The following is a 20,565-nucleotide window of genomic DNA, read 5'->3' on the forward strand; positions in this document are numbered from 1 at the left end:
TCTTAACCCAGTTCTTCATACTGCACTCATTCTGGCTTAGTCTTTGGTAGAGATGGAATATTTTTCCATTTACTAATTGAAGGTCATTGATCGATCCTCATAAAAGCTAAGAACCACACAAAAATTGACTTAAGATATAGTTTATTTTTTTATTTAGAGAAAGAAAAGTATACTACTCATCCATGCTTTAAATTAGAAACAGAGAACATGAAACACTATCAGATATACTTCAGATTTATATTAGAGCCAATTAAAGGAAAGAGAGCGGGAGATAAAAAGAAAGGGGAAGGGGGGGTGGAGAGGAAGAGACAGAACTTGGGGATTTGCCAAGCTCTGAAAAGCAATGACTCTAGCTCATAATGATCCCTTGGAAAAGCAAAACAGAACCTTTTAGATAAAAAAATAAATAAACTTTACTGGAATTAGTCATAAATTATATTTTAATTGCTGTTTAGAATCTGAGAGCATACCAAATCCTGCTTTTTCTTTCAACCCAAAAGGCTCTATCTTCTTGCACATAAGAGTGCATATAACATCTGACTTGTATGAGGAAAAAGTGATTCTTCTAACATCTTAATTTTGCTGACATTTCAGACACTTATTCCAATTTTAAAGCCAAGTTTCATATTTACAAGTATATAGAAAATGATATCATTTCTAGTAGTTGAGAAAAGGTCCAAAATAAAATTCAGCAAACACACACACACACACACACACACACAAACTATTCAGTTGGCAGGCCAAAGCACTCTTAATTTAATAAAATAATCTTCAATGTTTATATTTTTGTTTTTTGGGACAAATGAGTCAAATTCTCATGTTTTCTCTTAGATGATATCTGAACACATTCAATCAATACTGGAAACTTTTATCTCATTTGAATTAGAACAATTACAGTTTTTTTAAACTATAATTTTTCTTCTGAAAACTGTACATGATCCCATCTTTAAATCCATTTTAAACAAAGCAAACTATTTAAAGAAATTCTCCACTGAAACATAGAGAACAAAGAGTCTTACTCTATAAATCACACCCTGATGTGCCTGTTTTGGCAAATCAAAACTTTTACTTAAGATTTCTTTTCTCAATGCAGGGTATTGACACTGTCAAAGGTTTGATAATGGCTGAGTTCAGAAAGAGTCTTCTAGTCGGTCCATGTCAATGCCTTCCCTGATCACCCTTGCTTTCTCAGCTTTTGTGGTGCATTTCATTCATTGTAAGTTTATATGCACTGTGCTGCTGAGATAGGTCTTATTCTCTTGTATGGCTTCCTCCAGCTTAACTTGTATAGTATTTAATTAACTATGTTTTTAATATAATATTTTATTAGATTATACTTATTAGGTCTATTTCCAAGTTTATGAATTTTAATCAATGTGCCAAAAAATTTATCATCTTCAAACTGAATGTGGTGAGAGCTGAAAATATTTCTATTCAGCAATGCAAATCTTGGTTGGATTTTAAATATGTTTTAAATATGTCCACTTGATTTTAAATATATCCACTGCAATTATATAATAAAAGCATTGCATTTCCACATTAAAGTATAAGATTTGAATAATGGCAGAGTGAAGCAAGAAGTAACCGATATACTCTTAACAAAAGCCAGTTCTGCTATAATGCAATAGCTATTACTGGTTTATGTTAGAAGAGTCCCAGGAATGAAAATATGAAGTAAAGCTTAAATTTGGACTTATTTTAAACCGTAATTTTGTTATTAAAAACTATAAGTTAACATTAAAGATTACATATTTCTGTTGAAATTTTCTTCTTTATAAGTGTATTTTATCTGTTTTGCTTGAACAGTTGAAACATAAGTGCTACTTAAGCATAACTAAATTTTACTGAGAATGAAATGACAAATTGTTTCAAAGTAACTAATGATCCATTGTTTGGGGTAAAAACTATGTCCTCATTTGAGTGGATTAAAACTTTGTAAAATGAGATTCAAGACATAAGTAATATAGCATTTTTCTCCTCAAAGTCATAATATATTTTGCAATTTGGTTTTCCACTCTGATAAACAGTTTATTTTCCAACATTGTATCTACAGATATGACTATCTCAGTAAACACTGCAAACTGTACCATCTTTTTACTAACTTGGAAAAACAAAAGCCAAGAATGACTGGATATTGTGCTTTTAACATTTGTTGGTGGAACATTAAGAGCTAACACAAAAGATTATATGCTTCAGAATCAAAAAGTCATTCAGTAAATTATGCTCTTTAAATTGAAGTTTCTTCATATTAGAATGGAAAACAACAATGTGGAGTTTTGCTTTGTGCTCTGTTAACGTTGTCTGTCCTTCTTGCCCCTCATAAACTTTAAGCTTTAACATTAGCTAAAAAGAAAAAAAAACTTTGAGTCAGGATGCCTTCTCTGGCTAGAATGATTTTTCTCCCCTATCTTCTGTTTCAGATCTGTGCCCCTTATACTCTGGCCACAGTCTTCGTCTATTTCCTAATCCTATTTTAATTTATAAAAAGTGTATAACATTATCTGGAATTACTTCATGTGATCGACATGTCTACTTATCCTTCATGTCACATGAATAACATAAGATTTGGGTCTTGCTCTGTATTATTCACAACTGTTTTCCCCATCATCTAGACACAGTGCATAATATAGTATTACTTATTCATGAATACATAGTTACAAGTGACTAAATAAATATTAAAAGAAGTGAGGGAGGGAGGTGGGGATGGCTGGGGTGCAGGGGAGTGGTGGTGGGTAAATGCAGACAACTATAATTGAACAATGGTAAGATAATTAAAGAATAAAAATAAAAAAAGAAAAGCCTTATTACTTTCTTAATAACTTGAACATTCAAATTCAATGGATCACTTAATAAGATTGTAACCTTGATCAAATTACCTCAATTTTATTAAAGGATAATGATACTTCAAAGGGGTTGTTAATTGAGATATAAAGTCTTATTTCTGTGCTTGGACTATTCTAAAGACTCATTTAATGGTGGCTGCTATGTAAACAGAACAACCTCTGTGGTATAATAAAAACAGCATTATCTGTGTAGGAATCTGACACACAAATCTAAAGTTTTCAAAATTAAGTAGCTGCATTTTGCATCAACTTTACAGAGTCCCACTTTCTGAATTTTCAAAATGAATTAAAATATTAATCATTTGAGAGATTAACAAAAGTTTATGTGGAGGCCTTGTACAGACAAATTTCCTGTCTTTATGTATGTGTTATGTATGCCTACTCTCCTAAACTACCTCATTTTCTCTGTGTTTTAAAAAAATTGAGATTTTATTATGAGTGACTCTTGGAGAAAAAATCTTCCAAATTTGGAGCAGCTCTTTTATGAGGTATGAATGTATCTTGTTTGAATGATTATTCATTAAAAATGTAGAATTATGTTGTATTATACTTTGTTATCTCTTGTCTTTTAGGAGCCTAAGTTGCCAACGAATTACTTTACACAAAAACCTGTTCTTCTCCTTCGTTTGTAACTCTATTGTAACAATAATTCAATTCACTGCTGTGGCTAACAACCAGGCCTTAGTAGCCACAAATCCTGTAAGTAAAACGAGGTGTGTCCTTAGGTTCAAAAGGTTAGCTAGAAAGATAGGGGAGAGGGGAGAGGTCCTGATGTAAATATTATGTATGTAATTAAGTCATTTAGTACTCATGTATATTTCAAGGTCTTTCATGCAGAGAATGTATGTAGCTATATTCAATCTAGAAAGGTAAATATATCTCAATATTCCTCAAGTTACAATATTTGAATATTAAAAGCAAGAATACTGTTTTGCTTCAATTATTTATATATGTTTTGCATATTTTCACCTCAATTTATGGATAGAGTCCTGTTACTGGTAGGACATAAGAGTTTATATAACAATTAATCAAATTTTTAAAAAATCAACTATGTAGTTAGAAAAAACAATACATGAAAATGGAAAATTGAAATTATATTTTGGGTATCTGTCTGACTTTAAAAAGTTAACAAAACCAGAGAAAAATGAATTACACATCCCCTATATAATTGTTAAACTTTTTTATCATAAATTTTTTAAAGGACTATAGCAAGTCTTCATGTCTCAGCATTTATAATCTTTTTCCTTACAATTTCTTTGGAAGCATGAAATTTTAGGGTGGTTATCAAAAAATACACAAAAATAAGCACAGAGACTATCATAATATAAAAGTATATATTTAAAAGAAGCTAAAATTTCCCTATACAAATGTATATATTTTTATAAGCTGCATGTCTATGTAAGCTATATTTAAAGTAAAATATCTGCATAAATAACAAATATATTTAAGTTTTCAAAATAATATTTTCATAAAGTTCATAAATATCTGTACTATAATATTATATGGATTTGTGGAAGGGTGTGTATATATGTATATATACAGTGTTTTTTCAGAGGTTAAGTTATCTAGTTACTAAAATCAGGGAAGGGAAGGAATTTTCACTCAATGGGTCAATAAACAATACTCCCATATGTGTTTTATATGTGTTTTTAGGGTAATTTCCAAAATTCTAAAATTCCCTGCATTGTTTGCACATGTGCATCCGGATTGCTTAATTTTTTATATCTTCCACTCCAAAGTCACCGGGTGAGGAAACATGCTGGGCTATAATTAACAATATAAAAAAAAAACAGCCAATGTTCTGTCATTTTAGAGTGAATTTCTCTAGAGCAAGGATATTCAAAGTTCTGTGATGAAGCTGCAGAGCAAGAGATTTTAAATCTTATATTTATATACAAGCTCATAAATTACAAACTATATATACTTAGTTTTAATATATCATGGAAAATTTATTGTCTGCATTTATGATCAATACCCAGCACAAAAATATTTTGCTGAAGCATGTTTTAAGTTGTTTTTATCTTTTTATCTAGAATTTATGGGTTAACTCTACAAATGGAATTAGGAATTAAATAATAAATTAAATATGAATATCTAAAAACTATATAGATAATTTGAAGCTAAAGTCTATCATTTCTCTATAATATAATGCAAGTTTACTTATAGTGTTATGTTTGACATGAAGTATGTTATTTAAAATTTAATGTCATGCAATCTGAAAATATAGTTAATGAGAAAATAGGTTTTATAAATGTCCTTTAATCAGAAGGCATTATGTATAATCATGAAAACAAAGTTGAATTATAAAACTTGTGTTTAGGGTGTGGTTTTAAATTGAAGTGTATGAATATTAGCAAGTCATTATTCTTTTTAATATAGTGTTTATCTATGAAATGGTTGATTAATAATAATTAATGCCTCAGAATTAATTTAAGGATTAATTAAAAGAGATATATTAAAATACTTTTTAACTAACTCATATACAAATTTGATTATTACTGTTCCTTGATAATGCAACATTTATTTCCTAGTGCATTTCATTTCCAGTTTTCTTTTTAGTGAAAAAACAAACATTTACTTTAAAAATAGTGATAATTGCCACTAAATATTTAGAGTACCAGATTGGATATTGGAGTGAATGGAAGTATTGGCCATGTATTTCTGGGAGAGCTTTCATTTAGGTCCCTTGTTGAGAGAGTATACTCTATCTCCTACTCCTTGTGTTTCCCTTACCCTACATTTGGATCTCCCTCTTCCTATCTCTGTAAGAGTAGACAAGAGGAAACGGGAACGGAGAACGGAAAGAGGAAGTAACACTAGCACTTTTTCTTCTTTTTACCTACATGAAACCCTCAAACCCTCTATTTGGATAAGATAAAGTATAGGCTCATTATATTATTATTTAATAAGTATTTGCACTGGTAGCATGTAATATGCAAGACTTTCCAAATATTTGGCCCTTTTCATGAATTGCCTTTATAATTATTAATATATTATTCAGATTTTTTCAATAGAATGCAACAATGAAGGAGTTCATAAAGATATAATTAAAATAAATGTAAATAAACGTGTATATAGTTATCTGTGTATGAAAATTTTACACTTAAAATTACATGATAACTAAAACACATTGGGAAAAATACATCCACAAAATGTAGTAGATTTGGAATATACACATTTCCTTCTCAGTCCACCATTAGAAATCTTTGGAGTCAATGGCTAAGACTTTAGAGGTACCATTAGATCAGAATGAAGACAGGCATTTTACAAAGCTGAATCATTTGTGTGTAAGATTTTGTGTAGAGGAAAGAAAATCCCATGCTTTTGTAAAACTGAACTAAACTAGATTTTCACTTTATATGTGAACTGATAAAGAACTGAATATTGATTGCTTTCCATTTTTCTTCTTACAGGTTGGTTGCAAAGTGTTCCAATTCATGCATCTTTACTTGATGGGATGTAACTACTTTTGGATGCTCTGTGAAGGTGTTTACTTACACACACTCATTGTGGTGGCTGTGTTTGTAGAGAAGCAACACTTAATGTGGTATTATTTTCTTGGCTGGGGTAAGTCTCATTACACATATGTGCTAATTCACCTTATTAAGAAATCTTTTAGAGGATGCAGAGTTCCTTTGTAATAAAACAATAAAAACTTATTATTAATATGTTATATTATTAATCATTTTGAATAATTTCAGGTGAATAACCTTTGCCTACTGCTATAAATTTAAATAAAATGCCACTGATTCATTGTTTTCAGTAGTCACAAGTCAATTACTAATAAATTTTTTTCTATTTAATGTTTCAATGTGTATCTTGGCTAACTACATGACTAAAACAATGGAATTAGAATTATGAATTAGGATCCAGTCTCTGTACTGTTCTGAATCTCCTTTTCCCTCATGTGTAAAATGAGAGCATTGGGTTTAGCCAGCTTTGACTTTCCATTTTAAAAATGTTTGTTAAAAAAATAAAAAACATTGTCATTTATCAAAAAGTGTAAGGAAGAGTTATTGAATGAAAGCACGAAACATACCTATTTTTCCACAAAATCTCCTGACATATTGTTATTCACAAAACAAACAATGATATACACTTTTAACATTTAAATAAAACAGGAATAATGCAAAATACAAAACCCTGAAAATAAATTCAATAGGACTAGTTTCCAGAAACACAACTGAAATTATACTTTATCTATCTACCTACCTACCTACACACCTATCTACCTGACCTGTCAGACAATAGACATAGATACATGCATATACAATTATATATGCACACATGCAGTCTTTGGTACATTCAAGTTATGTTTATAAAACATGTATTTGAAAGATCTGATTTAGAATGTTCAAAACATGCAAAATTTCTGATACATAAAACATCTCTCCCTTCTTTCACTTTTCTTTATATAGTCAGTCAGTCTCAATGTTTTTCCGCATGTGACCATCTACCAAATATGGGCAATCCCATCTTACAGAAAACACATGAATGCTGGATTTCTTCCAAGCCTTAGGGCTCAGGCAGCACATGCATAGACTTAGCCTCCGAAGTCCACTGATTCAAAATGGCTTATTTTGAAAACGCACACACACAAACCTGAAAATAAAAATAGCGAATATTTTACCACACTTACTGCTTGACTATACAGATACTATTTACTCAGTAAGCATAAGGACCAGTTATTTTTGTTTCTAGAGTATCTCTGAATTTTCACATTATGTAACATATTTCAGGAGTTCCATCTGTAGCGATCACCTATGCATTTTCTTTTTCTTTGATATTTACAGGATTTCCACTGATTCCTGCTTGTATACATGCCGTAGCCAGAAGCTTATATTACAATGACAAGTAAGATAATATCTCTGTCTGATTTCTATTGGACCTAAGGAAAACAAAAATCCTCAACAAGATTTCTCTGTTTTCCCCACTAGCTGCTGGATCAGTTCTGATACTCATCTTCTCTACATTATCCACGGCCCAATTTGTGCTGCTTTCCTGGTATGTAATTAAAATTCTCCTTTTTTCATTATTGTTCATATTTCAACTTCATTTCCTGAGTCATCTGGCCTATGGTATCCTTCAGGTTCCCAGTGAACACAGACAACATGCTCACAGTGTTCAACTGAAAAGGGTTTGATGAAGGTGTTTTACATTACATTACATTGCATTACATTGCATTACATTACATTACATTATATTATGTTACATTATATTAAGGTGTTGGCAGGAAGAATAAAGGACTAAATCTGAATGGGTGGTGCGACACCAGGGGCCAAGAGTGGGAGCTGTCACCACAAGAGGCCAGCAGAAGGGATAGCGCAATTATGAGATATGAACATGTTCTGAGAGCAGTCGCCCCACAGGAGCTCTGGTCTTGGGGAGAGGAACACAGACACTGGAAAGAGGAGGGGAAGAAATACTCACACTCCTCTCTTGCCATGCTCTGGTTTCTTGGTTCCTCCCACTGGCCAAATGCAGCAAATGTCAGAGGGTAAGAAAGCCGGGGTGGTGGCAGCTATCAGAGGAACCTCAGGGCCTCCCGGGCACAGAGCACAATGGAGAAGGGCAGAGGGTGGATCCACGAAGTTGGGATGGCAAACAAGGAAAACCTACACAGCCATGTCAGTAACAAGAGTAATATTCCAATAAAGAAAAGACTTTAATTGGAAAAAAGAGAGTATTGTCTAAACTGTTGTTTTATTATTGTAATGATCATCACTTACTGCAAGGGCACTGCACATTTTATGTGTTGTTGCAAAGAAACAGAATTCACATTCAAAGCTTTTATTATGTTGTTTCATTGGGGAAATAAATCCAAAATAATATTCTTTCTCTCATAATGCATTAAAGAACAGCATGTAATTATAGTCTATGAGTGTAATTACAGCTGACATTTGATTATATATAAAACGACAAAGGTGATAGGAGTCCCAGCTAACATCCAGAGTGCCCTAACCCTTGTTTTCAGATTCTTTTTTTAGACAAGTATTCTTCTATTATTTTACTATGTTTGTTAGCTGCAATTTGGTATATGGTTATGTGTGAACACAGGTCAAGCCATTCTCTAATGTGTCAATGTTAAGCCATCTCAAAAATGGAATCATAACTAAGGTGGTAAATTCTGGAGGCTGATTGCCTAGGTTTAAATTCTTCTTCCTTCTCTTACTTGCTGTGTGACCTTAAGCCATTAAACTAATCACTATTTGCCTCAGGTCCCTCATTTGTAAGATAGTGTAATAATAGTGACTCAATTTTTTAAATAAGGGATTAAATGAGTTAATACATAAAAAGTGCATAGCCTGGCATGTATAAAACATGTAGCATTTGTCAAATGTCTGGTTTTTGCCTAGCCACACAAAAAAACCAGTTCAAAAAATCAACATATGGAATTCATTATGTCTCATGGAAATTTTAGTATGCCTTAGTGTAGAATCCAGTGAAAATTTCAGAGGCAGAAGGTTTTTTGCTTTTCTTTCTCCCTGCACATCTTAGGGACATGTGTGACACACTGTGTCTAAGCTGTAGCCTGAAATGTCCTAGCTGTGTATTCTTTGTACTCAGAAGACCTAGCACTGAAACTTCATTTAACCACTGCTGATGTGGATCCCAGGCTGGTTTTATTTTTGACCTCTCAGTCACTGTTTCTCATCTGTGGTTATGGAATAATAAGAATAAATATCTCATAGGATGCTGTAAAAATTAAATTTGCCCTATTAAGCAATTGACACAGTATGTAGAATGTAACACACCTCAAAAAATTCTTTTAAAAGTTTCTTGACTTCTCATTTCTACATGATAGCATGATTCTTTTCTGACAAGAGCCCCCCAAAATTGAGATACATTGTTTAGGCCACCCAGGAACTCACAGAGCAAATATAAAGAAAAATTGTACTATAAGAGAGCTGACTCTTCAGAGTGTGATTCAATGCCTAAATGAGAGAGCATCAGGACAAAGTAAAAGCATCTGACAAATTAAAAATGTTAACAGCAAGTAACACAATTTGGGGAAAACCTGTCTACATCAACTTTGAGAGGAAAGTGTAGATAGTGTCACTAAGGTAAAATATCACATAGGAGTATAGCCCAAGTTGCACAGTAAAAAGGAAGTGAAAATCCATATTATTTGCATAAAACTTTTTTCATCTTCTTGGCCTAAAAAAAGATTGGGAGTCTATTTTTCTGCCAGGATAAATTGTTCTGTTCTTATTTAAGCTCCAGGGCCCCTCACTGGTCCCAGTCAATTCCAAGGTCCAGGGAGGGGCTCTAGCAATTGTTTATATAATCACATATTTTTATATAATTTTTATAAATAAGATTTCAACCACAATCAGTTTCTTTCCACTCAGACTTCCTCTGTCACAATTTCCTCTTGAGCAGGAGGATATTGGAGTGGCTATGGCTACAGCATTTTCGAGATTCTACTAAGGGGAAGTTTGAGGAGATACATTTAATTTGGGTTTAGTGGGAGATATTTAGGCCACATCAGTGCATAGTTAAGTGATTGCTAGCTGTTCTAGCACAGCAATGGCTCCTGAGAATCCTCCCACCACCACTGACCTGATTCATCTTGCCTCCCATGGTGACCTTGGGCAGTATTGTGATTGAAAACGGCCTGTGGTGTCCACTAGATATGTGAACTTTGTGAGTGGTGTAGTAACACAGCTCACTTCGCTTCATTAGTTTTGCTCAAAGACAGATGAGATTCAGGTACAGTTCATCTGAAATTTAAAATTACTCTTCTAGCTTTTATTTAAACTAAATGGAAATGTTTGCAGAAAATAAAGTAGGATGACTTTCTAGTTTCTAGTTTCATACTTTACACCAGACTTGCCATTTTGGAGAAGCACTTTGCATTTAGAAATGTTTATGCGATGGGCATCTAAACTGCAGCATTTCTATAGATTTTTATAATTTATGATTTTTGTATGTGATGATTATACAATACTTATATTCTAAATTCATAAGCAGATACAAGAGAATTATTATTCTCTTGTAAGAGAATTATTATCTCTTGTGGCATAGAAAATTATTTTTCTATGGTATGGTAGTGATTTCTATTTAGTCAAAACTTTTAAAAGAGCAATGAATGCTTAGGAAGAGAACTAGTGGTGTGGCTGGAACAGCAGCTGAGGTGTTGATTTGTCAGGTTGTTCTTACAGCTGTTGAAACGGCTTATTCTGCTTTCGTCTCCAGCAGAGACATTCTTGTGTCTATAACCATGTTACTTTTTGTGGATGTGTTTCCATCAGGATTATAACGAGCTATATTTTTTGAGGCATATGTTCCAAGGAATTCTCTAAGAATAGCAGTAGGATATTTTTACGCCCAGTTGTTTTCATAGCCCATGCCTTAAATCAGCAAACGTCTGTTACTTGTACATTGTTTTCTCCATTAAATAAGGTGCTGCCCTTGTTTTCCAATTTATTAAAGTATGTGGATATACATTATATATCAGCATATAATTTAAATGTTTTGGATTATTAGAACAAGCACAGACACAAGTCTGGGTGAGAGAACAGGGAAAGGCAATGGCATAATAGTGCAGGAAGGGGCTGTTCTAGAGTTAATGTCCATAATCATCAGGAATGGGCACAGAGAAAATAGACAAAAGTAAACAATGCTGGTTTGGCTCAATATAGGAAAGGCAGAATGTAATATTCATGGGAGGGATGGATATTCCAGCAAAACTCTGTCCATTTTCTGAGTAACTTAGGTGCCCACACTATATTTTTGAAGTTTTATGTCTCCCTTACAAAGATAATTTTTTCTCTTGGGGAAAGTCATTAACACACAGTCAATATGTAATTATAGAAAGTAATTAACATAATGTAGGCCCTGCAGGGTACCAAATTTTTATCTCTAGAATGAGGAAGGTTGAATATCAACTAGTTCTAGTGTGTGATTCAGCCTACCTTATGGATAAAGAGTTATTCTGGCAATATCTTGGAGGAGTTTTGAAGATGTTACAAAAAACACACACAGGGAAAGAATAAACCAAAAATATGAAAACGATTATTATGGTATAACATATATTAGGAAAGTACCTAATATGGACTGATACAGAGCAAACACTTAAAAATTAAAATTTGTTAAAAAAATCTTTCCTTTTTTCGAGATGAGAATATTTAAAAGTTTTATTTTTGAACCTGAGCTAAATTAAAAAAAAGTGCATAAGAAAATGAGCTAAGGAAAACACTTAGATATCCCCCAACTGAATGTGTTTCACAATAATTCTACCATAATTTTACTTTTCTAAAAGCTAAGTCCATTAGAATCAGTGTACTTGTTAAATTAATAAATCACAATTCCAGAAGTATACAATTATATCACATTCTTATAAATTGAACATATTCTAAGGTTTTTAAAATCAAATAGCCTTCACTAATGCTTCTTTAATATTAATATTAATATGAAATACTTTTCTTATGCCATTTTATTTTCTTCTAGGTGAATCTTTTTTTTCTATTAAATATTGTACGTGTTCTCATCACTAAGTTAAAAGTTACTCACCAAGCGGAATCCAATCTGTACATGAAAGCTGTGAGAGCTACTCTGATCCTAGTGCCATTGCTGGGCATTGAATTTGTGCTATTTCCATGGCGACCTGAAGGCAGGGTTGCAGAGGAGGTATATGACTACATCATGCACATTCTTGTGCACTATCAGGTATGGTGATGGTGTTCTTATATCCAGAAGGCAGTGAGAAATTTGGCATTAAAATTCCACATAGTTTTACTTTTGACTGCATATGCTGTGAACTGGTTACAAATAATGTACTGTATCTTTTCTGATTTGGAATCACATTATTCTCTTTTTTTTTTTAAAACAGGGTCTTTTGGTCTCTACAATTTTCTGCTTCTTTAATGGAGAGGTATGGTGACTGTTGTTATTCCTTCTGTTATTTTATATTAACAATATGGGTTTTTTCTTTAAAAAATGAGAACTATGAATTCTCTAGGAGCAGCTATTTCAAATTTTGTTTGTATCAGGACATAGAATCTCTTTTCATAGATGCAACTCTCCTTTCCAAAAGTTTGGGATATTTTGGAGTTCAAGACTAGGACAAATTCAGTCTCACTTTAAAATATTTCATCAGTGACTTTTATCTATCTAGTCTTTTGACCTACTTTTTAAACTGTTAAGTCTGAACTTTGACCTGTGTGCACTCCTAGGAAATCCTTAACCTCGTACGACCTGCATGTCCTCTAATAGAAAAATGAATTGGCCCATTTTTATTTTCCTGTTCTCTGTTTCTTTTTAATTCTTCTTGGTTGGCCCATGATCTGGTCTTTGGCAATAGATACAAAGGACTTTTAAAAATTAAACTCTCTGTTTTATTAGAAAGACATGCAGTAGGTTAGAAAATTTAAGAGAATTAGCATGCCCTAATTTGTAACATGGGAAATTGTCTTGGATATTTCGAAATTTTTCAGCAAGTATTTCCTAACTGAAAATTTTTAGGGATTTTAAAAACTGGTAGTACTATATTTCTTAGGCATATGAACAGTTATAGCTCAGTAATTTGAACTATATTGATTTAGTTCTATATGTATTTAATCCACTTGAAAAATTTTAAACTGTTGGAGGATTTTGGCAAATTTCAACAAAGTTTAGAAATCCAGTCAGCAACTGAGTGAGACTGGTAAACTGCAAAGCTTATCACAAAGCTTTGGATGGAAAACACATATAAAGTTAGCGTAACTTTATAAGAACCATTTCTTTAAAACAAGTCAATAATGGAAATCATGTACATATGAAAAACTATTAAATATTGCTTTCCTCTGCTTACGTAATATTTTACTTCTTTCTCTTAACATGTAATACAACTTCATTTAATTTTTACATTTAAATTAAAGTATATTTAATTTTAATATAGTTATTTATTTTATATATTTATTTATTTATCTTAAAATATTTTATTTACTTATTTTTAGAGAGGGAGAAAGAAAGGGAGAGAAACATCAATGTGTGGTTGCCTTTCACACACCCCATACTGGGGACCTGGCCTGCAACCCAAATATATCCCCTGACTGGGAATAGAACTGGTGACCCCTTGGTTTGCAGGCCAGCGATCAATCCACTGAGCCACACCAGCCAAGGCTATATATTAATTTACTGATAACGTGGTGTAGGACTGTCAGACAGCAGACTATGTTTGGTATCTTTAAGTGGTACTTCCATGATTCTTCTGCTCTCTGGAGGACCAGAATGACTGTTTCCTAAAGCCAATGAGAAGTATAGACAGAAATGCAATTAAGAAAAATAAACAAATCATTTTTGATAAAAATTCTAACAGAAATTATGTACCTCTATAAACTTATTATTGAATAAACTGCATTAGATAATTCTCCTTGCTGCCTGTATAGGATTTTACAGTTAAACCGAGATGATAGAGATGTGGACAACACATATAGAACTTGTGTGAAATATGAAAGATATACCTTTGCATCAGCAGAAACACATTTGATTTTTATAAAGGGTAAATTATAAAGGTACAAAATTTAATCACTAAGAAAATACTTTGCAATAGGAGGAAGTGTCTCTCCTCCTATGTGAAGTGTCGGATAAAAGCACTGCTGCAGCAATGCATTTAAGCCCCACGGATTTCTCTATGTTCCCATATGTGATATATTCTGGGCAATAAATACTCTGAACCTCCCGGCGTTTCAGTGTCTACTTTCATGGATATCAAATAAAAGAAAATTCCTCACACAAGTCTCATGAGGATTCAAATAAGCTGGGAATATATAAAAATTGTTCCACCCTCAGAAGATACTCAATACATTATAGATTCCTTGTAAGATTTGCTGAGTCACTCGTTTTCAAAAATACATGAACAAATGGTAATATTAATTGGGTTCATATCTCAAATTGGCCCTTTAATTTAGAAAAAAGTGCCCAGGGAATATCTAAACTACTGCCTAACACTCTTGCTGCACTCTGGAAGCAAAAGAGACGCAACCTTGATCTTCTGCCATGTCCTAAAGTCGGGAAAATTTTGGCAGTGGAAAATTATAATAATACAAAATCTTGGAGCCAAGTTGTTGACAAATCTTTCAGTTCTTCACTTCTCCAATATCTCCTCTTTGTCTCTTAAGATATAATTCCTTTTATGTATGATTCATTCTCATCTTGAGAAATACTATAACCCCGCCTTTATCGTCTCTTAGTTTTTCCCATTCTCATGACATGAAAACACAGCTGCCAAATTCATTTTGTGTGATTCCAAGTATGTCATGTACTTCTTAAAACCATTTGCTAAGGCTTAGTTTCCTCTTGCTTTCCACATTAGGTCAGATAGCTTGTTTTAGTTTAGTATCTGTGTTTTTGTTTTATTCTCACATTTTACTTATTTTATTTTTAGGCAAAATATTTCTATTTGTAATTCTTGCTGGTTAAGTAACTGTGCCTTGACGAGTGTTCAGGCCACATTCATCTCATCTCTAGTCCACTCAGACAAAAAACTATGCATTGTCTGCGTAAACTAGGGACTCTAGTCATGAGAAGTGCCCTTCCCGGTCTAATGAGCACATTTAACAACATGTGAGACTAAATATGGTCATAAAGTCAATAAAATTTTGTTGAGAATAACAGAGTTCATATTCCATAATGAGAACTAGGTAAAATTTTTATAGTGAATCCCTGTTAAATATCTTTTAATTTATTGAGGTTAGAAGTATACATTTGGTTCCCTATCAGGTGCTAAGGGGTATAGAAAGTTGTAATGTTATATTCCAAACAGTTGGCATTGTTATTTATATAACACTCATGTAAAATAGTGAAAAACAGTTTAAGATCTTCAATAACACCAGGCTATCTACTTTCCATTCCAATGGCAACTTTCCTTATCTTCCACTATTAAATTTTTCTCATTAAAAAGACATTAAATGTGGCCACTTTAATTCTGTTGAACAGGTGTGATATTATATTAAAGGAAGCAAATGAAAACATTACATCATTACAGAGAATGACATACACAAGCTGATATCTACAAGGCCTGTAGGTTTTAATTAGGCTCATTTTTAACCTCAGTCAGTCAGTCCCCACCCTTCAGGAAACTGGATTTCCATGGCTTGTTGTTGCTGCTGCGGCTGTTGCTGCTTGATGATTTAAGTGCAAGGAAGAAACAGGGTTATGATCTTAATCAAAGCAGCTCAAGAGCAAACATTTTTCAAAAGCCATTTTGGCTTTTAGAGTTTAAGCTTTCCTTTTTAAGACTGTAAGTACTACATTCACAGCTATTACTTCTTGTCAGCCTCTTCATAACATTTATGTAGAATATTTTGTCCATGGGTACATTCTACTTCCTTTCAACCACAATAAATATATAGTGTACGTCTTCAGTCAGTCCATGATTTAGTAACAAAGTGTAAGGAAATGGATTAGCGTAAAAATATGGGCCAAAAACCATTCCCCTTAGAAATATCTAGATAATTGGCTAAAAAAGTCACTTTTGTTTTAAATCTCTGAATATTTACTTAAAAGTTACACTCTAAAGCCATTGCAATTGTCATTTGCTTATGTTCTTGAAGGTATTACATATGTAAATATTATTTTTTAAATTACCTTAATTTAAATATGTTATTTGAAGAATTTAGAAATATATTATTAAACCATAAGGGAAACAAAGTATAATTGTTTGCATGATATTTATATTTATGGTCTTATAAGTGATTTTATTTAATAAAATTATATGACCATAAAATTATTTTTCAAGTATATGTAGTAAAAATAAAGACATAACCTTGAAAGTCTTGAAGCTCTGAATTTAATCACAATGTAACCTTTAAAACCAATGTATTGTATTTCTCATTACATAATTTGTGAATTATAGAATAGAGAAAAGCTACTTGGAAATAACTCATTTTAAGTTCTGGCTAAAGAAACTTGTTAATTCTATATTTGTTTCTTCTGTTTTTCTACATGTCCAAACATGAAATGAGATTTTAAGTGACAGGGTTTAGGGGACTCTAGCAGGACTTTGAAGATCCCCACAGAGTTGCTCACAACTCAGGAATACCAATTGGCTAGAGATTGTGATTAGGAGAATACAGTTTTTTTGATCTATTAAACAAGAAAATGAAAAGATGTAAATTAGCCAGCCCCATTTTAAATTTAATATTGACTTATACACATAAATAGACTGAGTAAAAATTGAGGAATTTTATATAATTAGTAAAAAAACAATTCTTGCATTAGCATGTTTATAGTACATAAATTTCTGGAGATTTGCCTTTAGATGCTCAGATTCTCCTCGTGGAAGTAATGAAAAGATCAAAGAGCAGTTGAGAGCTTGAGCAAGACAATTTAAAGAGATACATGCTTTGGAAAGACAAAGATCAGGCCAAGGGAACGTGGCTTATAGACTTTTAACCTAGAAATAGATGGCCACCACGCCAGTCTCCTCACTGATCAGACACCTGGAAATGCCCAGCTTTTCCAGTTGGAGATGGATTTGTATATTCTCATTTACCCTCACTGACTCAGTGTAAAGAAGATTACTGTAGTGTGTTATGTTCAATTAAAATCAAACTCAAGCCCTGGCTGGCGTAGCTCAGTGGATTGAGAGTGGGCTGCGAATCCAAGTGTCGCAGGTTCAATTCCCAGTCAGGGTGCATCCCTGGGTTGCAGGCCATGACCTCCAGCAACCGCACATTGATTTTTCTCTCTCTCTCTCTCTCTTTCTCCCTCCCTTCCCTCTCTAAAAATAAATAAATAAAATCTTTTTAAAAAAATGGTATACAATGTAAAAAACAATAAAAAAAACCTCAATTTATGACCTATATCGTTTTTCTCAATACTCATTTTATTTGTAATCATCTGTTCAATACTTTGTTCCATCTGGTTAGTAAGCTCCCTAAGGACAAAAACCCTGCTCTGTTTTTTCCACCAGAATGTAACACAATACCTGGCATAAGATAATGATTCAATAGAAGTTTGTTACTGCTGCTGCTGATGATGCTGATGATGACATTAGTTTCTACTGCCTATACCTCTACTTTTTCTTTTATCTCTTGTCTCTGTTCTTTTATACTCTCACTTATCTTCTCATTCTACTTATAAAGATATTGATATAAAATTCAATGTTGCACACAAATGTTTATAAGTGGGTTTGGATTAATTATTTGTTTTACAACAATTCATTTATAGTCAACATTAAAGTTTCAAAAATAAGGTATAGAAAGAAAAATATTAATGGAAACTAAAAGTATAGAGTAATTGCAATAAAAAGATGACTCATTCAATTTAATTTTTAAATTAAGTTTAAAATGTAATATTGTTCACTAAGTAATATTAATATCTGTTTTAAAAGATTTTTTACAATACATAACTTATTTTACTGTACAATGTCTTTATTTTAAATAATGTATTGCTCCTGTCTTTTTTTCTTTTCTTTTCTTTTTTTGGATTGATAGGTTCAAGCAGTTCTGAGAAGAAACTGGAATCAATATAAAGTTCAATTTGGAAAGAGTTTTTCCCACTCCGACGCTCTTCGTAGCGCATCTTACACGGTGTCCACAATCAGCGAGGGCACCGGCTACAGCCATGACTTTCCCAGTGAGCACTCAAATGGAAAAAGCATCCATGATATTGAAAATATTGCCTTAAAACAAGAGAAGTTAAACGATTATATTTTACAATAGAGGCAGTATTGTATAACTATTATGTGCCACTCCTAACTCAAGGGCTTAGATCCATGACTTCAGTGTTAAATGAACTTCTTGATTGCCACAAAGAAACACTCACATGAATTCAGTAGTTTGTTGGTCAATGTTTCACAACTAGCTCTGTGGGGGGAAAAACCCTTATTTGTAATGCTTGCTACTTTCTATGGTGTAAATAGTCCTACCATGGCTGATTTCAAGCTACCAACTTGACATCACTGAATGTGGAAATAGGAAAAGATTACCATAATCAATTCTTTTGGCTTAATAAGCCATTCTAGGACACTACTGCAAGCATTCATGTATAAATTAGACTGAAAATTTTATATGCATTTTGGGCATGAATTGGCACTTTCTGCCTAGAAACCTAGCAAAGACCTATAGACTTGGAGGGAAAAATAGCTTTTCATTTGTTTATTTAAAAACTTTATCTTATATTCATTGGTGAAGTTGATTTTTTTGCTCAGCGTATTCTAAACCTTTTTGTATTTACCCTTTCAAGTGGAGCAGATAAAGAAGTTAATTATTCCTCTTAACTTACCCTCTCCTTCACAAGAAAGGCAACTGAGTAGAATTTCGATTGGGTACTCATTTGCTGATACATCACAGTTATACCCTGTGCCATATCCATTTGTGAGACTTAATAAGTAGTACATGTGACATGCAATCCTACTTTGGTATAGTTAGGAAAACATCTTGGTCAATGCTACAAAAACCCTTATCAGTTACTTTCCTACCTTGCTGCTTTCCTGTCTCACTACATAACTGGCAGGGAATCGGTTTCCCTGTATCTGTAAATAAGCACTTTGCCCCTTCCATTTCTACTGTGTAGACAAATTAGCAAGTTTTACATGAAGCATATTAATTGATATAGGGTTTCTTCTTACCTTGGAAGTTTGTAAAAAAATTTTTGTGAAAAAATGAGCTTGTAAATACTGTGTTATTCTGTTTTATAGCCTCAAATTAAATACATGCAATCTAGGAAAGATTTTTAAAACAAATACATAATGTAACAATGTATGCATCTTAATATCTGATACTGTGTCTGGGCTGATTTTATAATAAAATAGGGTCTGGAATTTTATATTTGGTAAATATTTTAAAGACAACCAGGTGCCAGCATCAGAAGTTTGAGAACTAACAGAGATATCTAAGATAAGATATAAAGTATTTATTACAAACAAACTCAAGACCATTGTTTTATTGAACTTGGTGTTTCATACTTTAATAGGTATGTTTGACATATTTTTCTTTTTATTTTGATGATGAACTTGCATTCTAATCCAGAAAATTTAAGCAACTCCTACTGTAAAAAATGCCAATTCACTAATCTTACAGTTCTTGCCCTATTAAAAATATTAACTTTCTGACTTATAGCATATGAAGTTTTATAGCTTTTGAAGTGTTCCAGGCTATTTTAAAAGCTATAGGGATGCAATATATATAAAATACAGTATTTTAATATTATAATAGAGCTACAACATATGATGATACAAGTCAGTGAAAGATTTGAATACAGTCTGGAAGAATAATTGTTGTCAGATGTTTATGAAATAATTAAATTAAGATGGAGTAAAGACTTGCCAATGAATTAAAGTGACATTTAAATTGGATTCGATTTCCCTGATGTTATTTTCCACTGAAATATCTGAAAAACAAAATGTCTTCAATTAGTAAAAGCTCATTTGGAGACAAGGCATCACTATGTATGTGTGTTTTTATAGTGTGTTAATTGCTTATAGTGCATTAAAATGATTTTAACCATTTAAAAGTCTTTCATAATTTTTGCTCACAGAAATATAAATGAAGAGAAAGGGGAACCATGGGGGGAGGTAACAGCCAAATTTAGAAAGTAATGGAGGAAATTTGTTAAACCACTATTTTGGAAACTGTAAAATGATCATCACATACCTGTCAAAATGGCTTTCATTGATAAATCAACAAACAGCAAGCGCTGGTGAGGGTGTGGAGAAAGGAGAACTCTTCCACAGAGTGGATAGGAATTCATATTGGTGTAGCCACTGTGGAAATCAGTATGGAGATACCTCAAA

General features: G+C 32.6%; 1 protein-coding gene across 4 annotated transcripts in view; it reads left to right on the plus strand.

Moving 5' to 3' along the window:
- CALCRL (calcitonin receptor like receptor) overlaps nt 1–20,285 on the plus strand; it is an 88,954-nt gene extending 68,669 nt beyond the window's left edge. For all 4 annotated transcript variants that reach the window (XM_045830482.1, XM_045830490.1, XM_045830508.1 and 1 more), the window contains 7 exons: nt 3,416–3,542; nt 6,257–6,410; nt 7,637–7,697; nt 7,781–7,847; nt 12,297–12,515; nt 12,679–12,720; nt 18,266–20,285. In XM_045830482.1, the coding sequence (XP_045686438.1) occupies nt 3,416–3,542; nt 6,257–6,410; nt 7,637–7,697; nt 7,781–7,847; nt 12,297–12,515; nt 12,679–12,720; nt 18,266–18,493 (898 nt within the window). In that variant the 3' untranslated portion in view covers nt 18,494–20,285. The remainder of the gene's footprint in view (nt 1–3,415; nt 3,543–6,256; nt 6,411–7,636; nt 7,698–7,780; nt 7,848–12,296; nt 12,516–12,678; nt 12,721–18,265) is intronic.
- The last annotated feature ends 280 nt before the right edge of the window (nt 20,286–20,565 follow it).

Source organism: Phyllostomus hastatus, unplaced genomic scaffold (genome assembly GCF_019186645.2).
Source record: "Phyllostomus hastatus isolate PE091 unplaced genomic scaffold, TTU_PhHast_1.1 phas_contig_1, whole genome shotgun sequence".
NCBI lineage: Eukaryota > Metazoa > Chordata > Mammalia > Chiroptera > Phyllostomidae > Phyllostomus > Phyllostomus hastatus.